At 34.0% G+C, this 23,385-nt stretch overlaps 2 protein-coding genes across 9 annotated transcripts in view; both read left to right on the forward strand.

Annotated features, from left to right (window-relative positions):
* The first annotated feature begins 3,421 nt into the window (after window positions 1-3,421).
* LOC106077661 (RAB6-interacting golgin-like) lies at window positions 3,422-12,369 on the forward strand. Its single transcript, XM_056014451.1, has 5 exons — window positions 3,422-3,660; window positions 4,560-4,908; window positions 5,761-5,862; window positions 6,416-6,556; window positions 7,115-12,369. Exons 1-5 carry the CDS (start codon window positions 3,591-3,593, stop codon window positions 7,857-7,859), a joined length of 1,407 nt encoding a protein of 468 aa, XP_055870426.1. The 5' UTR covers window positions 3,422-3,590; the 3' UTR covers window positions 7,860-12,369.
* A 4,276-nt stretch (window positions 12,370-16,645) lies between these two features.
* LOC106058674 (inner centromere protein-like) overlaps window positions 16,646-23,385 on the forward strand; it is an 80,413-nt gene continuing 73,673 nt past the window's right edge. For all 8 annotated transcript variants that reach the window (XM_056014037.1, XM_056014041.1, XM_056014039.1 and 5 more), the window contains exons 1-8: window positions 16,646-16,795; window positions 17,606-17,810; window positions 18,652-18,918; window positions 19,187-19,243; window positions 20,292-20,445; window positions 21,088-21,267; window positions 22,159-22,358; window positions 23,228-23,329. In XM_056014037.1, the coding sequence (XP_055870012.1) occupies window positions 17,712-17,810; window positions 18,652-18,918; window positions 19,187-19,243; window positions 20,292-20,445; window positions 21,088-21,267; window positions 22,159-22,358; window positions 23,228-23,329 (1,059 nt within the window). In that variant the 5' untranslated portion in view covers window positions 16,646-16,795; window positions 17,606-17,711. The remainder of the gene's footprint in view (window positions 16,796-17,605; window positions 17,811-18,651; window positions 18,919-19,186; window positions 19,244-20,291; window positions 20,446-21,087; window positions 21,268-22,158; window positions 22,359-23,227; window positions 23,330-23,385) is intronic.

The following is a 23,385-nucleotide window of genomic DNA, read 5'->3' on the forward strand; positions in this document are numbered from 1 at the left end:
TAGAGGAGAGAGACAAAGAAAACAATCATAGGATTTTTTTTTAACAAAACTAATTGTTGGAGTGAGCACATAAATAGGAATATGAAAGTATTTCAAGTTGTGAGGAGGTTTTAGGCTAATTGATCCAGAAACAAAAATATCCACAGGTCAACCTGCTAAATATGGTATTGCCTGGTTTCGATCATTGAGGGCCCTTTCAAACAGAGCAAAAAGACACTAGTCTAATAATGACCTCCTTGAGAAATCCTTCCAAGTGGCCTACAGTTTCTTGGAGCCGGCCACTTTAATCCTTAACAGACGAGACCAGCTTTAGTCTTGCAGCGGATTAAGAACAAAACACTTCGGACATCTAAAAAGTACCATTATACTTTTCCTTGAATGGCATCATTTTGGAATTTAAAAAAGCTTATCACACTCTGCGTTAAGTGAATATATTTATAAGAGCAAATGATCTAAGGGATGTTGTCGTGCGCATCTAGAGTTGCTTCTTGCTTGATGGTTTTCTTTTATGCACCATAATGGTTAGTGCGTTGTTTCTAGGGGCCCGTTATGTTGGCGTCATTGCTATGTTTGTTTTGAGGGATAGCAGTTGCTTTGATGGAGCTCCCTGTTGTTGTTTCCCCCACCCCAGCATTGAGGTAAGTTAGTTTATTTTACTTTCTTCTTCATGATGTAGCTCTAAAATCAAAAGTATTATAATCTTTTGAATAGCGGTCACATGGAATGCATATTTTTCTTGTTCAGGGACACAGGCTTTGTATAAAAAAATGTTTTACATGTTTCGGATGTTCCTTCAGAGTTGAAGATAATTACTTCCTAGTCCTAACCTCCCGCAGGACGACGGGGGATGGGAGCGGGCAGGGTTTGAACCCTCGACCATCGATAAATGTGAACGACAGTCCAGCGCGCAAACCACACAACCAGGCAGCCAGGCTTATGCTGGATCTGTAGGCTGCCTCTGTGTTATTGTATGGACCCTACTTGGTATTGGGTTGTGGGCATTGCGAGGCCAGCTTGAACTGTTGCATTGTGCTTAAGGTGTGCTGTATTTAGGTTGAATGATTTGCTTAGCTTGAATTTTCACTTTGTAATTATTATTGTGTACCTACTCATCATCCATGTCATGTTATATCATCCATTCATTAAACTGTTGTCCGTTAAACTCTTGTTGTTAACTGATATATGATAACTTAGTACCATTACTTGTTCTATATAATTATCTAACATATTAACTATTAGACTGTCAGGGGTGTCCGGGTAGACGAGCCATGGCCAACAGTTAATAATCAGCATTGAGGTGGAGCATGTCATACCCTAGATAGACCTGTAAACCCACCTTGACAGATGTCATTTTTACATCTAAATGTCATTCTAGTATCAGTTTAAAAAAAAAGAGACATTAAGGCTATAGCCTGTACTACAATGGCCAATATTAATGACTATCAATATTACAAACTACAGAAGAGAATAATGAATAGAGTACTATATTCTTATTCTCATGAATAATATTCAAATCAGGGAAATAACTCATGAAAGTGATATTTGTATTTATTTACTCTTCTGAAGAAAAACAAAGTTATGTCCCTTTGACCAGATTTTCAGAAACAAGAAGGAGTTCTATGAAAACATCTAGCAGGCAATCCCCTGTGCTTAACACACAATTAGCCAGGGGAATTCATAAATGTTAGTAAGTTTTTTTTTATCATGCCATGTATGAAAGATTCCACTTAAGACCTTACTGTCCAGAGGGCATAAATCTAATGTTTCTATGGCAATGGGTTAACCATAAAAAAAAATACTATTTGCGTAACTAATGTCAGGTGCTCAAAGTACTCACTGACGTAGGGTGGACTTCATCAAGGCATTCTTTTTATTAGAAGCCTTATTTTTACAAATTTTTACAAAAAGGACCCCAAACGCTCTGTTGTATAACAAAAAAGGCAGGCTACTCTGGTTTATATTTATTTTAACTGTAAAAATGTCATTTATTTGCTTGTAAAATATTTTACATGATTGGATATTCCTTCAGATTTGTAAATAATTACATCCTAGCCCAAATCAACCACAGAATTGCAGGGGTTGGCAGCGGGCAGGGCTGGAACCCAGGAATATTAAGACCACAGAACAAAAGTCTAGAGCACATACCAAACAACCAGGCTGCCATTCAATCAATACAGATATTATATAATTTGCTTCATTTTAGTCTTTTTTAACATACTTTTAATATAATTTTTTTTTTTTTACAATCAAGAAATGTTTTATTTTATTCTGTTAGAAATGAAAGCCAAATTGAAAAATTGTATATATCAGAGATCTTTAAAGCAGCTTGATGTAAAATTATATTTAGGTAGCATTTACTTTGGTTTCTCTAAATTTTTACTCTTATTTGGATTTAGATTTCTAAATTTGGTAGGCTATATATATAAATCTTATTTTAAAAGCTATTTACTATTATTGTAACTTTAATCATCTTTATTTGTGATTCAATAATATAGGAATATCGGATCACTATATATATATATATAGTGAAATGATATAATAATATAGTCAGTGTATAGCCTCTAGGTGACTAGGGTTGCTTGAATCAGCCAGGAAAACCAACAAGTTTAAGTCACTGATAATGATAAACATGCATGACCAGTAGATTAATCAAGATTAATTATGAAACTTAGACTGTAGGACATAGATCTAGAATCTAGATAGATCTATCTAATGAGACTAATTACTTAATTAATTTATTAATCTAGAAAGGCAGATAGATCTATTCTAGTCTAGAGTCTAGTAGATTCATTCTTCATATGTCGATATGTTAAGATAATCTTAAATGTTTTCTTTTCAAAATTTATAATTCATATGATAATGATGATTAATAATCAGAGCATATAAACAAGTCTTAGACTCTAGCTCTAGAGCTAATCTAGATGTAGATCTAGTTTCTAGATCAGTAATAGAGTAGATGTAAGTCTAATGATTCATTCAATCAGAATATCAGGGCATCATTAGGGGCAGGGGCGCCAGGGGCAGGGCCTAAGTAAGGGTGACTCAACTCTCGAGTCAATAACAATGATAAAAAAGATGAATGATCTAAAACCTAAGCAGACTCATTTGCCATACTCAGTAAAATAGGCTGCACTAAATTCTAAATTAAAATCGCTTAAACATTGGTTTTAATAATTGGGGTATTTACTTTAGATCTATATGTTTACAAAAGTGTTTACAAACCCAAGACCAAGATTCAGAAACGGATGTTACTATGACCCCTATGTCATCAACGAAACGTCCATTTTGTTTCCGATCCTGAGAAAAAAAAAAAAGTCTTTTATGTAAACCTGCGAGGGATTGGTTTAGACTCCATGCACGGACTAATCAAAATAGCTTTTACATAGACCCGATTACAAACAGTATTTTTCTAATATTTTTTTACGCAAGAGTCTTTTCATTGACGAAGCGAAGAAATCATCATGATCATTAAATATAAATGAAATTTAGAAGTTTATTATCTAGATTTAGGTCTAGATCTAGAATCTAGTAAACATTGGGCTTTTAGTGCTTCATACTAGACTAGGTCCATTCAACTAACTAGCGTTACCATGGCTGGATGGTCAGGATTTAGCGATGAAGATCTTCGAAAAATGCGATTAGCTAGTTTACCAGATTCAGGTAATCACAATCACGATTCACGGTAATGATAATCATAATCTATATCTAAGTCTAAGAGTACTAAGACTGCTTTATTGATCTTATGATATGGAAATTTGTTGTGATTACAAGGACTCTTTTCTTTACTCATATAAACATCTAGATAAAGTAGATTATACTATGATTGATATCTAGAGTAACTGACATCAATCAAACAAGTTAAGCTCAGGCTCAGTCGCCGACATTTTTTATGTTTGAATCAATTTGTTTATCTCCATAACCATAGCCATAAGAATTAGATCTAGATCTAGGAAAAAAATGATTGTATCTATGAACTCCTCATCCATTTGTCTTACAAAGTTGATAAGTTTTATTCAATTGTATTACTACTCATTGTTAAAATTAGATTTGATGTTAAAATGGGTCAGGTCGATGCTTTCAAGAGCTTAATTAAAGTTTCGAACATTTTTCTAGCGCTACCTTCAAGAATAAAAAATCATAAGAAACTCTCAAACACATGAGAAGTATGGTGTTTTAAAAGTGTTATACGCTTTAAATTTTGTTATTTATATCCTTTTCTTTTTACACCATGTCAAGACAGACAGATTTTAGTCATTTTTAGTGATGGGCAAAAGTTTACTAAAAATGTAGAAACTTTGGTGTAATTAAAAAAAATAATTAAGGCCATTATTTACCTAGAAAAAAAAAAAGTTTCTACAGAGGATTAATTAGCAAGACCCTTCAAAGAAGATTAATTAGCAAGACCCTTCACAGAGGATTAATTAGCAATGCCCTAGAGAGTTCATGGTACTTTGAAATATATCAGTTTCACAAATAAACTCCAATTAAACTCTTGCATGCGACTTTATAAAGTAAAAAAAATTGTAAATTTATAATTCATCAAAATATTTTTTTTTCAGAAAATAGTGCACCCACAAGAAAAACTGGTAAGTCTGTTGTGGCACAAAGAATTACTTCAAACAAGCCAGCTAGCCAGAATTCCACCGCTCCTCAGAGAAAGGAGAAAAATGCATTGAACCCAAATGTTATCACCTCTGAGAATAAACAAATTGATCACCAAAATAAAATTCATAACAAAAAGGGAATTGATAACAAAAAGGAAACTGACTCTTCTTCACAGCCAGCTGTCACTATTACACCTTCCCAGACATTTGATGGTAGTTTGACTGAGAGGGTACCAGAATCACCTGGCAGTTTAGTCGCTGTTGAAAATGATATTAAGGAATTGGATGAAGCTGAGGCATTCAAGTAAGTCTGGATGTTTAAAGTATACTAAAAGTATCATGGTTGAAATAATTTAATTCTAGTCTTGGCTACGGCAGAAAACATATTCTCTCAACATTTTACTTTTAGGACCATAAATATTTCTGTGACTTTAAAAGTCCTGTAGCTCTTGGGACAAGCCTGTTCAGTCTATTAGCCTAATAAATGTTTCTGTCACATTGAAAGTCCTGTAGCTCTTGGGACAAGCCTGTTCAGTCTATTAGCCTAATAAATGTTTCTGTCACATTGAAAGTCCTGTAGCTCTTGGGACAAGTCCATTGGCCTAATAAATGTTTCTGTGACATTGAATTCTAAATAAAATGTTTGCTTCTTTTAAAATTGTGATGTCCAGAGCAACTGTAATTTTTATTTTTTTTATTTCACCACTTATTGGTATGATGTTTATGTGAAATGAATGTAGCAGCTCTCAATATTGTAACAGTCTTATTAATATGCACAATAGTTTTCAATTTTAAATATCAAAATAGTAATGTATTCATTCATAGCCCAACTTAAGAAAAGATTAATATACACAAAATGTAAATGAATATCTTACTGTACTTACTATTGCTGTGAACTCCCAGGGGAGCATAGGGCCACAACCACACCTCTCCACTGAACTGGGTTCTGAGCAGCTTTCTTCATCTGCTCCCACATCATTCCGGTATCCTCAGTTTTGCTGATGACCAACCACATGCAGATTTGCTTGGACCTGCCAACTTTCTCTTTCCTTGCGGATTGCAATCAAATAAATGTCTAGAATGAATGAATACGTTTGAAATTTTTGTTTGTTTCATTGCATTAATTGAAAAATGATTCTATTTTTGTTTTTTTCAGTGTGGAACTGAGTAATGTTCAGAAATTTCAACAGCAGCAGAAAGTCATAGAGGAAGCCAATAAGCATAAGAGAGCTCTCCTGGCTCAGGCTATAGAAAACAGGTAAAGCACTTGCATATATCCTAAATACAGCTGGAATGAACTATTTTTGATGTTGTTTTTTGTTATATAAATTACATCGTTCCTTCAAAAAAGGTTATTATTATGTCAAATGCATATCTATGTGTTATCCTGGTTATTAGTGCTAATGACAAAGCTCTACTAATTAATATCCTAATTTATCAGCCTGCTTCTTTATTTATGTAGCCTACATTTTTATGCAGACATCTCAACAAACTTTGCTTTATTGTGATTTTTTAAAAAAGTTCCCCTTTTTTTGACCTTGGTATGTAAAGGTCATCAGTTTTATGTGGCCCGCAGTTAACAAGGGTGTCATGTGGCCAGCACAATGACCAACAGCCTTTACTTTTCTCCAACTATTGTCAAGTTGGGTGTACTCAGGGGTGCCCTAAAAATCCAGAAATTCAATTTACCGGGATTCAAACTCAAGACACCTCAATTCGAAAGCTAAGCGCTTTACCCCTCACTCAGCCACCACGGCCTTATTGTGATAGTTTGACTTTTTCTTTTGTTCTCTGTTTGTGCTGTGTCTTAGGAGGAAGAAGGCCAAAGCAGAAGCAGAGAAGTTAATGAGAGTACAGCAAGAGTTAAATCACCTGGACACCCTCCTGACGGCTGATGTCAGTATCATCCGAGACAGAATTGAAATCGCAAGCCTAGAGTACAACGATGCCCAGTGAGTTAGAGATAAATCATTCCTTTTTTTTTGGGGGGGCTGAGATTCCTGGGTCTTTTTTTGCCTAAGACTCTTAGGTTGTCCCATACAGAAACAGGCTATACTTAGAAAACATATTTTCACTATTTCTTTCCCAATTGACGATGCTAACATTGATTTGACCCCATTAAACTAAATTGAAAAGAGCATGCATTTCCCTATAATATGATGCCAAATATCACATTTTCTGATATCAAACAAAAAAGTGATTGAAGTTTAATTATAATAGGATAGTGAAATACAAATGAGCAAAATAAATAATTCTATTGGAATGAAAATAATTACAGTGAGAAAGAGTTAAAAAATTGTTTTGTTGCAATTTAAATCTTTGCCAAGAATGATAAGAAAAACTTTTTCAGTACAATTGTTTACAAAGTTCATTAAGATGGCATTATTGTTGTATTAAGTTACAAATGCTTAAAATTAATTTTATAGCTTGTAAATTTATAATTAAACAATATAGAAACTTTAATTTCCAATAACTTTGACATAACTTCATTTATTTTGTCTGCTTTACAGAAAACGCTATGAGAAAGCTGAGAAGGAGTTTATAGCGGCAAAGATGGATCTGTTTGCTAAGGGGGAAGTGAAAGAGCAACTGACGGAGCACCTATACACCATTATACACCAGAATGAGGTCAGGAAGGCCAAAAAATTGGTGGAGCTGATGGAGAAACTGGCCATGGAGGTCACGGCTGATGAATGGGAGCTGACCATACCAGCCATACCCCAACTGACTAATTTCACTGCAGTAGCTACATTGCATGGCCCAGCCCATGGTCATTCAAAAGACAGGACTAAAGAAGACGAAAAGACTAGTCCACAAACGGCGAATGAGCTAGAAAAAAATGTGAAAGTGAATTCTGAAGATCTTAATGGAAAGGTCATTCAAGTTTGTGATGACGAAGACGTTAAGGTAAAGGGCATTAAGCCTGAAGCTCAAAGTTCAGAGGCTTTTGTGTCTAATGAATCTCAAACTATTAGTCTCCCTTGTAATGGCGCGGCATTGAATGCTGTGGAGCAGTGCGAACAAGTAGAACAGTGCAAGGTAGTCGACACAGAGTCACCTCCCCCCGATGTATCCGACATTAACCGAAATATAGCAACTTTCAAAACATGTGAAGAAAGTGCATCTACTGACTGCGACGTAAACCACCAGGCCAGCAAGCATCAAGAAAATGTGATAGCCACACCTGTGGAAGAAGCAGCAACATCTCCGCCACCAGTTCACATCAATAATGGATGGAAGCATCCATTCAGTTGATGACTTTTATTATTTAATTTACAGTTATTTCCACTCTCTGGGCTCATCATATCAATCTTCATGGAAACAATGTATTTGTCCTATTATTCATATATTACTGTATTTGGATGAAGCATAATAATAAGACTGTGGAAAGTAAAATATCCCATAGATTCATTGTTCGTAATTGAGAAGCTTACCTGTCTCATCAGGCTATGATGTAGGGCTATGTCTTGAGGCAAGCTAAAGGACTGCAGTTATATACCCTAACATGTGCCCATGATGGTTTTGTGAACACTGGGGCATCCCTGAATGTTTTGTAATAGTAGTAGTTATTTAAAGACAGGATATAGGCTCTCCCGGGGTACTGCCATTTAGACATTGTATTTTGTTTCCCGATTAACAAAGTATGCAAATTTGATAAGATGACACTGCAGTGGAGTTAAATCTATGTCTTTTTTTGACCGTGTGTTGGGGTTTAATCTATGTCTATTTCTGGCAGTATTATTCGGTTTAATCTGAGTCTTTTTCTGACAGTCCTTTGGGGTTTCTGAATTATGTAATGTTCGTCAATTTGTAGTCAAATATTTTGACTGTTATTTGATTCTCTTCCTCTTGAAATGATTAGCTAATCAGCTAGAAGTATAATGTTGTTATTCAAGGTTAGTGAAAAATTACTGCTCTTTTTATTTCTTTATGTCAATTTCAGATCTTTTAATTTTCTGTAAAAAGAAAGAGCCCGAAAATTAATGAGGAATGCAGCACAATAAAAAGAAAGTAGCTTTTAAAAAAAAAAATCACTGCTAAGTTTCACATGCTAATTTTATATGAAACATTAGATTAAAAAAGAGCTTGGGAAACATGTCCAGGAAGGCCTACTTAATAGAGCACCTACATTAAATTTAATTTTTCAATAAATTTAAAAAAAAAAAAAGAATATTATAACATAATACAATCTTTTAATATACATTTATAATTAATGTGGGTGAACAAAAACTTTACAATTAGAGAGGAATTTTTTATATATTTTAAGTTAAATTTCTTTCTCTTTGTGTCAGTGAGTTTTGGTAATGTTTGAATGCTAGAAATAAGTCTTGTAAATTTTGTATATATTCTTTGTATTTATGTATTTTTATTTTATAAACAATCTAGTGGGGAAACAATATGTTGGCTTAATATATGCAAGATTTTTTTTTTACTGAGTATACAAATCATGCCAGTCTTTGAGTTGTTATAATTCAATCTAGGACTTCCTGTTCAGATTAAAATATTTGTTTTAAAGTAATGATCAAATAATATTTAACATTTGTTTTATATTTATATATATATATTAATTAATATATATATATATATATATATATTTATATTGAGAAATCAAGTCATTAATAAATTAAATAGCTTTTATTTTTTTTGCTTGTAGCACGTCATTACAAAAGTAGTGCTAGCACTATTGCATTAATTGTCAATAATGAATAAAAATGGACAATTTTACCCGGCCATTGTGATGTGCTCGTAACAAATTATTGTAAATGTAACGGAAATATTTTCTTATTTAGTATATCTTGACCCTCACACTGTGATGTCACTGCTAGGCATTGAAGCAGCAGTTGTATAATGCTACTATAGTGAACATAAAATGGTCATTAATGTCATCCTGGACGTTCACTGACATATATATATTGGGCTAAATTTGCAAAATTAATCCATTCTTTTAGATATTAAAAAAAAAGACAGTATTAATTATTTTGGTATTTAGGATTGTAACCTAGTCTGGATGTTCAGCAGTGCAAATATTAATTACTTTTGTAAATAACATAAATTTAATAGTGAGCTTAGGTCCACTTATTCTACGAATGTTAAATATAAATAAATTCTCCTCAGCTACAACCTTGAGAACCTGTAGTTAGCTTGTGTTTTCTAAATGATATTTTACGTTTGTTTTTATTCCATTCTGGTTCAACAGAATGTACTATAGACCTCTACAGTGAAAGTATTGTTATGTTATTCGTCTGTGTAGACTTTTATTTATCTTGTGTGATTTAACAGACTGAATAAAAATAACAAACCAAAGTGCCCTCGTGTTAGTTGAACTAGGGATCTATTACATGTTTTAAAAATTTGTGTCGATTTTAAAGATTTTTTAAATTTAAATATTTGATTCACACTGAATTGTGATTGATTATAAATTGTCACAGTAATAATATGTAAATGAATGTAATAAACTGACATGTATTACAATTTTAATTTTTCTATCATGCTTTCACATTTTATTCTTTTGTTTATCACCAATTTTAATACCTTTATTGGGACAATGACATATAAATGAGGTTTTACATTGTTTATTCTGCCAAAGTTATAGATTTATTAATTATTTTTTTTAAACTACATAACAAAAGTTTTCTCTGAAAGGAAAACAGTTTGACAACAGTGAACTGTCCAGCGTTATTATAAACTAATAGAGCTTAGTAACTTTGTATTATGCTTTGGCATAATAGACATTAATTTGATTTAACAACACTGTATTAACCTATGGTATCTGTAAATCATAAATTTGGTTTTATTTGAAGGGTGTATGTATCAGGTTATCGCCTCCCATGTGTATGTATGTTGGGTGTAAACATAGGGGTATATACAGGGTTACACTTCTGTTTTGAATGTCTGTATGATACTTTTCCCATAAAACCTGTGTATGATACTTTTCCCATAATGCACCTGTTGTTGTTGTTTTTTTCTATGCAAAGAATTGGGTGATACATTATCAAATTTACTGCTGCTCCTTATTTCATTTATCTTCTTTTCTTTTCTTTATTGGTGTGCCAAATTTGTAATAAAAGATCATGTATACAATACTGTTCTATTTTATACATTAAGACTATATCAGCGGTTATCAACCTTTTAAGCTCGGCGACCCCCTTTTTACAATATATCACTCTGCCGCGACCCCCCCCCCCCCCCATAGACACACACAGCAATAGAATAATAGACAATAACAATCCTTATTTTTGATGGTCTTAGGCGACCCCTGGCAAATCGTCAATCGACCCCCAAGGGGGTCGCGACCCACAGGTTGAGAACCCCTGGACTATATCATTATTTTACTACCTATTGTTGTCAAAGGTCTTAAATAGTTTTCAGTCACTTAACCATCATCTTTATGGCATTATGCCTAGCTCTTTAATTGGTTTCTGCTGATCTACTGTTTCTAAAAAAAAAAACATGTATATATGTATATTAGACAAACCAGAAAAGACTTACATATTGGTTACTTTTACTTTGATTATGATAAAACCATGTATAACTACTGATTTTAATGTAATCTGTGGATCTGACATGTGGTTAAATATATAATCGTGTTGGGGTAGGATTAATGTCTGCAAGAGTTTTGGAGTAATATCTTCAGAGGGTGTTAATGGTTTAAATTATATGTCTGCCTCTCTACCTATGAACTGTGGAGGGGGAAGTTGATACTTGTCATGTACACATTTTAGTATCTGTATTTCTCTAGGTCTGTCTGGGTTAGCTTTTCTTGTTGTAGTTAATGGGTCTTTTTGGTTGTTTAAGCCCTGGTCCAACTGTTCACAATTTATCTGCTCTGTAACCGTTTCTTTTTTGCCAGTTTTCCAGACGATCACTGATGTGGTGAAGTTATTTTGAGAAAGATCATGTGTGTATTCTGGTTTGGCTATTTTCTGCTAGAAGCACTGGTAGCGAGTGTGGACATACATGCCAGTATTTCATTGTGTACATTCTGTTATAGATTGACTTTATTGTCTTGTCTTATAAAATACAAATGTTAATTTAAAAAAAAGAAGATGATTACGTCCTATGCGTTTTCCTAGGTCAGTCTAGTCATGCTTGTTAACCAATGACTTCAATTCTGCCAAGTCATTTTTTTTCCTTGCTGACTCAGGCAATTCATTCAATGCTCTAATAGCACTAGGGAAGAAGGAGCATTTGTGCAGATTTGTCCTAGCATGTGCAACAAGGAATGTGCCTTTATCTTTGTGCCTTTCTAAGTATTTTATTAGGTTTTGTATTTGAAGATTATATGGTTCAGTGTCTCTATTGTTGAAATTGTTATTGCCTCAACTGCAGTCTAAAAATGACCCAGTTTTTTAGCATCATATTCACCTGCCCATTTTTTTAAACTTTCCTTATTTGCTTTTGAGCACTAATATGCAGCCACTTAAAACTCCCAATCATTCTTAACCAAGGACTGTATTTTAAACTATCAATATGAATTCTGTGCAAAACAAAAATGTTTCTATTGTCATGACAACATAAGAAAGTTTTAAGTTTCTGTTGATTGTTTTTTTTTTTTTGTTTTTTTTATCAAATGTTGATATGTCTGTAGCATCACTACAATATTCATTATCATTTGCTCTTTAAACATTTCAGAAAAAAAAAGAAAAGAACTATAATTATATAATTGCAACTTCACAATAGTTGAACATGACTGTGCTTTGATGGCTGACTTTATTTCATTGATTAACAACTTCCTCAATAAACAAAAACAATTTAAAATAGAAAACTGTTGTGCTGATGATATAAAATTTAATGAAGAAGAAAATATGTTATTTCAATATTGAATCCACTTCAGACTAATGTTTTAATATATAGCACTGTTTTTTTTTAGCTAGTTTATGAGGTTTTTATGAATTTTAATGTATTGAGGGATACTTAATATATACAGTGAAAAAAAATAATTTTCCACATAATTTTGTTTGTTTGTTTGCTTGATTTGTTTTTTTTTTGTTTTTTTTTTTTGTTTTTCTTTTGTTTTGTTTTTTTGTTTGTTTGCTTGTTTTTTTTTTAATTTTATTATTATTATTATTTTTTGTTTTGTTTTTTTTTACGTGTTTTTGTCATTCCTTCAGAGTTGAAGATTATTACATCCGAGCCCAAACCTTCGGCAGGGTGATGCGGAATGGGGTTCCAGTCCAGGAGCATCGCAATGGCAGTTCAGCACTCAAACAACATGACCAGGCAGCCGCCCTAATTACTCATGCTTTGCTCTCCTGTTAAGTGTTTAAGATGAATATGCTTAGTTTGTGTGCAGACAGTGACATACAAAAGTTGTTTTGATGTTTTTGTAGACTTCATACTTCCTCCCCCGCAAAGAGCAACTTAAAATCTTTCAACTAAGAACAGGACAAACCTGTTAAATTACCATTTTAACAAAAGAAATCTCCCAACACACTTACCCCTCTATGAAACTGTAAACCATAACCTCTTTGAATGCCCCTCCCTAATCCAACTTAGGCAGATCCAGAGACCCTACTTCCACTACAGCCCAACATAACCAACACCCTGTACAGCAGTGCTGAAGAAAACAGCACACTATTTTTCCTTGGCACAGTCTGCAAAAGAGCTCAGCAGCCCAAAGCTGACTAGAAGGAGAAGAAGACTATAAACAGGCCCCATAAGTCGAGACCTTTGCCTAGATGCTGCTGCTCTATTTTCAAAGAACACTTGTTTGCGTCTCCACGTTAATCCCCTTTTTTTATTTCTTATTTTTTTAAAACCTAAATCTAGGTATAAACTAAGACTGCTTTGTTGATCCTTACGGAAATTTGTTGTGATTACAAGGACTCTTTTCTCATATAAGGACAACACAACAGAAAAATACAAATATATACAACAGACAACATAAAGAGTTCATTCAGCGACTACACACAGGTATCTTGGTGCATTTCATGTTCCCTGATCAACGAGTGGCGGTGATAAGAGTCTGACCCAGTGAGGTACGAACGAGTTTTTGTACCGCTCCGTTCTTGTTTTGATTGACAGCAGTCGCCCACTTCGCGACGACCTGACGTAGTTCTGATGGAGCGGGTGGCCGTTGTCTTCCAAGATTTTTTCGATTTTTCTTTGGTCACTTTTGTTCCAAAAGTTACATTAAATGTGGTAATGTTGTGAGTTTAATTGTTGATGCTTTTTTAATGATGTTTTCTAGACGTCGCAACAGTTTAGATGAAGCGTTGCCTTGCCAACAACTTATTCCGTATGTAGCTACCTAGCACATGTTTCTTCTTGTATTGTCTCATTTACCTTTCATTTATAAACTGTCGTTCAAACACAATAGGCCCTACTATATAGAGCTTGTAGTCTGTTTGAACGCAGTGATGTGATTCCTAGCAATAGAACTAAGATGCTTAAAAAACTTCCTAAAGATCCTAGGAGTCACTTACAAAGACCGCATCACGATTGGAGAGATTAGAAACAGGATTAATATAACATTTGGATGCCACGATAACATGCTAACCACTGTCAAAAAAACTCATACTCTATAGCCGCATCACAAGGTCCTCAGGACTCGCAAAGACCTTCAGCGGAAAAGTACCAGGAAGACATCAAAGAATGGACCAGCCTAGCAGTGAATGGAATTCTATTTAAGGCAAAGGACAGAGAGGAATTCGAGAAAGACGGTTGACAGATCTTCTGTGGTGCCTCAACGGTCCAAAAGACTAAGGGATAGGTGAAGGTGATACATCGGCTCCTGTCTCTAAAGACAATGGATGCTCCCAGGTGAGTCATTGGTGCTGGTTTCTTCTCGAGCCGGGCAGAATCTGATGTGATTAAACAAACTGATGTTTGAGCGTCAAAGTTTGACACAAACATGGCAGCTTTCTACTTCTTTTTCTTGACTAAGAGACCGCTTCGTTCCTTTTGCTCTCGGCGAGATTCGTATCACCGGCACAGTCCTCATGCTGTCCGATCTTGCGCGATTTTCATCCCACATACTTTCATTGTTCTCTGTATTCCTCAGATCTCACAGACATCTCTGTAGGTTAGTCTTGGGCCTCCTTGGGTCTGACTCCCTCCGCAAGCTAGGCATTAAAGATTTCTCTAAGAATTCTTCCATCTGGCTTGCGGGTGACGTGCCCGACGCAGGGTACTCTTCTCTGTGTTAAAAGAGCATCGATGCTGTGCGTATTGGCCAATTTCAAAACGTCGTGGTTGTTACATTTATATGTGTGTTTATGTTTGTGTATTTTGTGTGTGTGTTTGTTTGTTTTCTTGTAGGCCTAGTCTCCCTTGTTCTATTGTTCAGTATGTTCACATGTTCACTCTTAAGTGTGTCAGCAGTGTGTAGTCACTGTGTATTAGTCTTTGCTGGTTGGTCTCTCCTTGTTTCACGTTAATAAAAATGGAGTGTAACTTTTTTAAACATCAGCATTGTTAGTGTATTGTGATAATATAACAGTGGTTGGAGACACGATTCCACCAGGAAATTCACATTATGCGTCGCAGGCAGCTCAAGTAGAAAATGTTTAATCTATGCTCCTGGTGTGTGTGTGTGTGTGTTCACCGGCTCTCACAACCATAAAGAAGAATGCCCACTATAGGCCTAAAGGCGTTGTAGGCTAGCATATTACTTGCCGTGGTCAGTTTGGTATATTCCCAGACACTTCTTATCTTATCTTATATAATACAGACGTTACTTCACATGGAGAGAGAGCAAAAAGGAAGGGTCACAGATTGCAGATGTCATACACAACAGAAGCAGAAAGAAGGGTGAAAATGCAACGGCGCGTGGTGATTATATATGCCCAACCTGCGATCGCAGCTGTGTATCAAGGATTGGCCTCTTTAGTCACACAAGAAGTTGCAAAGGGAAAAGATCGTCTCTCGAGACGTAAAATGCCACAGACTTCAAAAAAGATGATTACGTCCTACGCGTCATGCATTTATAATAGTCATGCATATTAACCAATGACTTAAATTCTGCCAAGTCACTGGTTTTCCTGGCTAGCTCAGGCAACCCATTCCGTGCTCTAATAGCACTAGGGAATAAGGAGTATTTGTATAAATTTGTCCTAGCATATGGAATGAGGAGTGTGCCTTTATCTTTGTGTCTTTCAGAGTATTTTATTAAATTTTGTTTTTGTATTTCAAGATTATGGTTCAGTGTTTTATGTATGATTGCTATTTTACTTTTGAGCCTTCTGTCCTGAAGGCTTTCTAAATTTAGTGATTTTACTAAAGGTGTTACTCTAGTCAAATGTGAATATTCGTTTGTTATGAATCGCACTGCTCTATTTTGTGTCTGTTCCAGTTTCTTAATGTTTTCTTGAGTTGAGGGGTCCCAAACGGAGGATGCATTATATTCTATTATTGGCCTAACCAAGGTTAAATCACATTTTAGTTTTATGTTCTTATTTGATTTATAGAAATTTCTTTTAATAAATCCTAATGCTTTGTTTGATTTTTTGTAGTTTCATCAATAATTAGAGAGTGTTGCCATTGCTGGAAAACCCTTTCCAATCGCTTTGCCCCATCAATATCTACATTTAGGCGAATTCCTTTAACAATACACAATAAAAAAGAAACGACGCTTATACGATAACACACATTAAAACATACGTACATATCACAGTGCCTCTTAAACATCAGAAAGTTGGGTTTTATTTAATGATTGCATAGGAACAGAAGAGTTCTTGTTATGTACTTAAATTAATACCTGCTTGAAAGATTTTGTTTTCGTTTAATTATAGAAGATTTCATGGTAGCTTTTCATTTATTTATTATTAATTATTAATAATCAATCTGATTCTGAAATTTGCAATGAATAAAAATAATATGCTTTATTTGTTTTGGTTTTCCATTACGCTTATTGAAATAAACTGCCTTTTTTTTAAGGGTATTCCAGACTCCAGTGCCCTAGGAACTAGGTGATGTCTTGCTTGATTATCAATTTATGAAATACTTCGTTGAATTCCTTTTGATGTCTTTCTAGATTCACTACAGCTCAAGAGACAACGCGTGCATGCTGAAACAGCTTTTGTTTCTACTTTAATTATTAAATGTAATTGAGATGAAGAGCGAACCTTTTGTTTTCTCAGCGTAGCTAAGCAGCGCACCTCGCTTCACAAAATGGTGGGAAATCATTTCCCGTGTGTTCAGTGCCTCTCTTCGACAGTGACTGAGTGACGACAGTGCTATCAATATGAAACGTAAACAAAGTTTTACTCTGTGACTAAATCTAAGTTAACTCCATATCACAGTAGAACAAATATTACATTAGGATTAGTATAATAATCTAGAATCTAGTGTACATTCATTTTTCTAAACTTTTACTAGAATCTAGTGTACATTCATTTTTCTAAACTTTTACTAGATCTAGATTAGATTATTTAGATATTCAAATTCTAGATTCATATCATTCATGTCCATGATTATCATTATGATATTGATTATTTGATAAGATCGATCTACATCATTGTCATATCATTATCATCTAGAAAATCAAAATCTTTATCTAGATTCTAAATATAGTCTCTAAAAGTAAAACTATATGATTAAATATGATTATTATGACAGACATTAGATCTATATGACTATATGATAATGACTAGATCTATATCATTATAGACTTCACTAGTCACTGTCATATCAGTATCAGCGAGTATAGTATAGATTCTAAATCTAAATTTGGATTACTTAATTTTTACATTTATTAACTTTTTTTTATTTTATTTAAACTTCTTTTTTAAAGTTAAGTTCGTTTTTAATTATATCTAGATTGACTAGATCTATATCATTTCTTTAATTAAATAACTATAATTTGTAGATCTAGACTAAATGTCTCTGAGTGATAGTATATAGGTCTACTGGTGCCCTAAGTTCCCTAGATTAATTTATAACTTACACAAGTCTTTAAGTTCCTAGTGTACCCTACAGTACATAGATTTAGACTCAGTTTGTTGACTTTTAAGTTTTATCAATTATTTTGCTGTAGTGTAATATAATAATATTTATTTCAGTGAAATCTGCAACAATCAATCAATAATAATGATAAACAGGAGGTAATAATAAACAAACCTGGCTAGATTTAGATCTAGATCAATATTTTTCTGATTAATAAAGAAAATGACCGGTGGTGCTCTGAATTTGTCACTACTAAGTCGTGGTGTTGGTGAGGTCCATAGCAATGGACATGAAAAAGTGGATGTTTTTCTCGAACCAGAGGTAAGAAGCTTAATAGTTTATCTAAATAATACAGTATATTGATAGAATCTGTTTGTGTGTAAAGATCTAGATTTTGACAATACTAGTCATGTTTCATCATGATTTGTAGTTGATTTCAAGATCAATTTTTTAAAATAAATTGTGGCTAAATTTTAAATTATGGAAAAGAATCATAGCTAAAATTGAATGGCATAAAAAATTTTAGTCTTGCAAATTAAAAACCAAATGTTATGTTTAATTGTTGAATGCTTTTAACTTTGGTTCTGTCACTTGTTGAGTTTAGAGGAAGGTTCATAATAATTTAAAAAAAAAATCAAGCCATTTTAATTTTAAAGTTATGATTTAGAAATCGTAATGTACTTTCAGAAAATTAATTATATTCCAAGTCAAATAACATATTAAATTCAGTTTTGAACAATAAAGATCTGCTCTTGCCATATAGATTTAATCACAATGCATATAGCCTTATATACTTTAAGGAATAAATGAAGGGATACACTGATAGAAAAATCATGGCTGCTAAACAGAGGGTCCTGAGCTGTTTGGCGTAGCGCCTCATAGCTCCCCTACAGTTCTAATGACCTCACAGATACGTCTCGCAGCAGTTCTCACACTCACAAGATGTGCACCATAGCCCTTTCTGGCCTGAGAAATGATAATCTTCGTTTCTAAAGAAACCTCTGAAACTTAAAAAAAACTTAATTTGAATACTTTTTTTTTATATTTAATCTGATGCTAAAACACAAAGGTATAATATTTATTTTTTAGAGTGCATGGCAAGAATTCATTACTCCAACATTATATTTTGGTGATATCGTCTTTTTAATCAACTTTCCTACAGGACTACTACAACTTTACTACACATCCAGATAGAGTTTACTTACCACCGGTACAGACACACTTTGACAACGATGTGGACAGTGGTCAGTACAGCACACGCTCACTTAAAGACTTACAGTCCTACAGGGTGCCAAAGACTTTTACCACAAGGAAAGGGGCTCTTCTTCTTTTCTCAGAAGATCTAGCCCAGAGAAACATGGAGCGAGCGTCCAAGAGAAAATATCATTCTAAGCATCATGATCATGAAACTAGTACTGATGATTCTCAGGTACCTGGCTTGTAAAGGATAAATAGAATTGGCTAAATAATAGAGTGTTCAGCTTCCAACACTAAAGTCTCAACGGAAAATCACAAAGATTAAAGCTTTTCACTCTATCCAATTTTAAATTGTTTCTTATAGAACTATACAATAGGATTTAAGATTGCTAAGGTTTTGTTAAAGTATATTGAATTATGTTCCTGTTTTATTTTATGAATAAGTAGTGTTTTTGATAGAATAATTGATTGAATGTTATGAATTTCCATTTTTAACCCAGAAAACTTTGAGAACTGTTGAAGATCTGACAAAGTCAATTTTAAAATATGGAGCTGAAGTGAGTATTTGTATTTGAACATTCTGAAATGTAAACATCAACTCGTGTCATTCCATTCTCAGATGTTAATGCTTATTGTCATCAGGTGTCAGTCTGTTCTCCAACATTAATGCACATTAATATTATATAATAACAGATCTCAACATGCCTAAGTTGTAATTAGTAACATGTTGTTTTATTCTTAAACTATGTTGTTAATTGTTTTTATCACATTCTCAGATATCGATACATACTTTGTTCTAGTAACAGAAAAAGCACTAATAATCCTTTAGTTAAATAACTCTTCAAGTTATGCTGTTTAATAATACATTTCAATGTAGTAGAATAAAGTTGTAAAGCACTCCTTTCAGATCTTGCAATCAAATAGGGCAGATGATGTAACGGTCATCTATTTCTATGGCCGATGCCTAATATCATGTTCATGATTACTGTTAGCTCTCTCTAGAGTGTGAGAAGGATGTTTGGGAATTCCTGTCTCTTGCATGAAATCTTCTTTGTAGGATTAAAAAAAAAACTTTGGTTTAGCTAATTGTCCACAGGGCCAGATATCTGAAGGCCCCAGGGCATGTCCCTACAATTTTTCGAAAGCTTTAATAAAGATATAAAGATTCACTTATAATTGAAAATACTTCTATCTAAAAGCATGCTATATTTTAGAAGAAAGAAAAAAGAGTTCTTGTAAATTGAATCTCACTCTCCATTTTAAAAAAATATTTAATACGCATATTTTTAGTGCATTTAGTATTCTTTTTAGTTTGTGTAGGCTAGAAGCACCGTCATAAATCCAGAGCTAAATTTACATATTTTGACCATGTAACAAGCATACTCTTCTTGATCACAACATTTTTTCCAGCCGTAAAAATACCCCCCAAAAAAATTATAAAAAAAAACTTTAAAGTTTTTGACCCGTCGAAATTCTGATATATTTTCATCTCTTTTGTGGAGGTCCCCTTTCTTGTGGAGGCCCCAGCCCTGATTGTCCATAAAGATAATAATTATTTTTTTTTAGACATAGGCTGGTTATTTAGTAACTTTATTTTCTGTTCAGGATGCAATAAACAACAAAGTCTACCTTAAATTTGTTCACACTCATCGAGACAATTTTGAACGGCAGATCAGGCCAGGATTCTCTGCGAAACGTTACTTGGCTACATGGACTCGCACATGGGATGACAGTGTGTTTGACAACATCATTAAACATGGTAGATAATAAAAACTGATAAATATTTGTTTTTTAAAGTCAACTGAAATTCCCTCTGACTTATATTGAAAATTTTCTTGGTTTAGATTTTACTTTAAACTACTTTTAAGCTATGCTAATATATAATGTTTCCCCTTACAGACCTTGGGATCTATAGGGCAGATGATATAAAGGTCATTTGTTTCTGTGGCCCACAGTTAACAAGGGTGTCATGTGGCCAGCACAAAAAAAACAACCGCCTTTACTTTACCAAAACTAATGTTACTCCTTCTTCCCTAGTGCTATTAGAGCATGGAATGGGTTGCCTGAGCTAGCCAGGAAAACCAGTGACTTGGCAGAATTTAAGTCATTGGTTAATATGCATGACTAAATGCATGACGCATAGGACGTAATCATCTTCTTTTTTGAAGTAACGTCTGTATTATATAAGATAAGATAGGTACCCATTGAAATTAAAAATTCCAGTCTTCACCAGGATTTGACCCTGGGATGCTTTGGTTTATGAGCTATGATTATGATTTTATTTTTAAAAATAATCTAATATTTTTATTTGGCAAAAACTGCTTTTTCTGTTTTTAAACATTTGGTCCAAAGTAAGTAATTGCAATTCTTGAAAACCTAATTTATACAAATTTCTTCCTAGGCTACATCACGGAGAGATCTCTGTACAAAGCAAACATTTCTGCACCAAACCTGCGGAGGCGATTACTCTATGAAGACTTGTCACACATGCCACAGCCCTACAGGCTAATGAAGAGCATGCTCCTGACTCCAAGCAGTTTGTCTGGATACACTTTCTATAGAGTGCCCACTGATGTCTCTTGTATGTCACTGCTTAAAGTCATTATCTTAAACATCTTTTTACTCGTTGTACATTGACTTTTATTTTGGTTTCTTTAGTATGCATACTTGTTACAACAAAATTATCTTAAATGTGCACCCTTTATATCATAATTCATATGATAATTAGCATTAAGCATGCCTAACTTTTAAAGGAAAGTTAATTTATAGCTAAAGATAGATCTTTTTATAGCTAACATGATTTACATATAGAGATTAAGCCATTCCTGTTGTGATGTAAATAATGTTGGATGCACTCTTTCCTAACTCAAGAAAACATTAAAAAACTGGAACAGACACAAAATAGAGCAGTGAGATTCATAACAAACAACTTAACTAGAGTAACACCTTTAGTAAAATAATTAAATTTAGAAACCCTTCAGGATAGAATTGGTGGGAAGCGTGGTCGAGAGGCCAAGTGCGCTTGAACTTGGCTTGGCTACCTAGAAGGGGGCTCGAGGTTCGACACCCGACTCGGGCAGAGTTGTGTTTACTGAGCGCCTAAAGGCAGCACGGAAAACCAACTCCTAATACTAGATCATGGATACTTTAGTCTTGATTAACAATTAATACTATCAAAAATAAGTCTATTTACATTATTCTTGGATCCATTTTCTCTCTCTAACCCTTTCAACACGCATTCACACCATTTCACATTCACACCATGCTTCGCACGTAACAGTCATTGTGCTGACTATATGACACACCCTCATTATCTGTGGGCCACAGAAACAGATAACCTTTACATCATCTGATTGCAAGGTTTGAAAGGGGAAACTTTATATTAGTAAAGCTTTTCATTTACCTCATCTACACATTGGGACTAGCAAACAAACATATTGTCATGGTAACATATTTTCACTATTTTTACTAGCCCTTGAGGATGTGGTTGAGGAGCAAGGAGCAGACGTGGGTCAAAGAGCAGGAAGTGTCAGTAACATAAGGGTCATCAGAACTGCGGACAACATTCAGGAAGTAGTTGACTACAATAGCTTGGACAGAGAGTCCAAGACCAATGTCATAACTGACCTCCTGGTCAAGAGTGCTGTCCACTATGCCTTAAGAAAACAAGAGGTAGGTTCAAAGTTTTTTATATAGAGAGATACCAGTACAGCGACTCCTTTAATTACTCAATTTTCTTTTCTTTTTTCTGTAATACAACATTGTCAACATTGTTTGATTCTTTCAGTGCAAAGTATTTTGATTGAAAAAATGGAGTTTTCGGGATGAATATAAATTTTCAAGAGGGGTAGAGTTACTAAAACTAACATAACTTTTTTATTTTAGTAAATAATCTAACATATTTGATTTTATTTTAAAGGCTACAAAAGTATAATAAAGAATATAATTTGATTATAAAAATTTTTTCATTAATTTTAAATCGATGTATTGAAATATTTGACGTTTTAGGTAAACATTTAATCCGTATTTAATCACAATATTAACATATTGTATCACTTCAAATTTCATAAAAGATGAACAAATGCAAAAATCAAAGATGAATTTATTTTGTAATACAAAATCTTAATTCTTAGTTTCTTACCCAGCGTGAGACCCGCGCAATCCGTTTCCCATTTGGCCTCGCAATGGTTAGGGCAGGCCCTGAAACTAGGGGACCATCATGACAACAGTCCCAAGCGCATACCACATGACCTGGCAGCCATCATTGTTTCAGAGATCGTTTCTTTACCTGACTTTGAAAAAGGCAGATGTTACTTAATAATAATAATTTTATTTATAAAGCGCTGTTAACAAACAAAATGAAGGCTCAAGGCGCTGTGATAACATAACAAACACAAACAGGACAGCTAGAATGACAATTAATCTAAAAAAAAAGTTTTAAACAGATAGGTCTTCATGTTCTTTTTAAAAGTGGTCTAGCATGTTGTCTGTCTGAGATCAATGGGGAGTACTTGCTGGCATGTTTTCATTTAATTTTGTAGGAATTGTACGAGAAATCTCTTATGAGAGCTATGAATGGAGATGAACACCTGGATGATGGCAAGACTGAAGCCTTTGAGTTTAACATGAAAGAGGCAGTAGAGGTGAGTCTGCGCTTTTTTTTTTATTCATACACTCCAGTACCACATTTGGACAGAAT

Source organism: Biomphalaria glabrata, chromosome 16 (assembly GCF_947242115.1).
Source record: "Biomphalaria glabrata chromosome 16, xgBioGlab47.1, whole genome shotgun sequence".
Classification (NCBI taxonomy): Eukaryota; Metazoa; Mollusca; class Gastropoda; family Planorbidae; genus Biomphalaria; species Biomphalaria glabrata.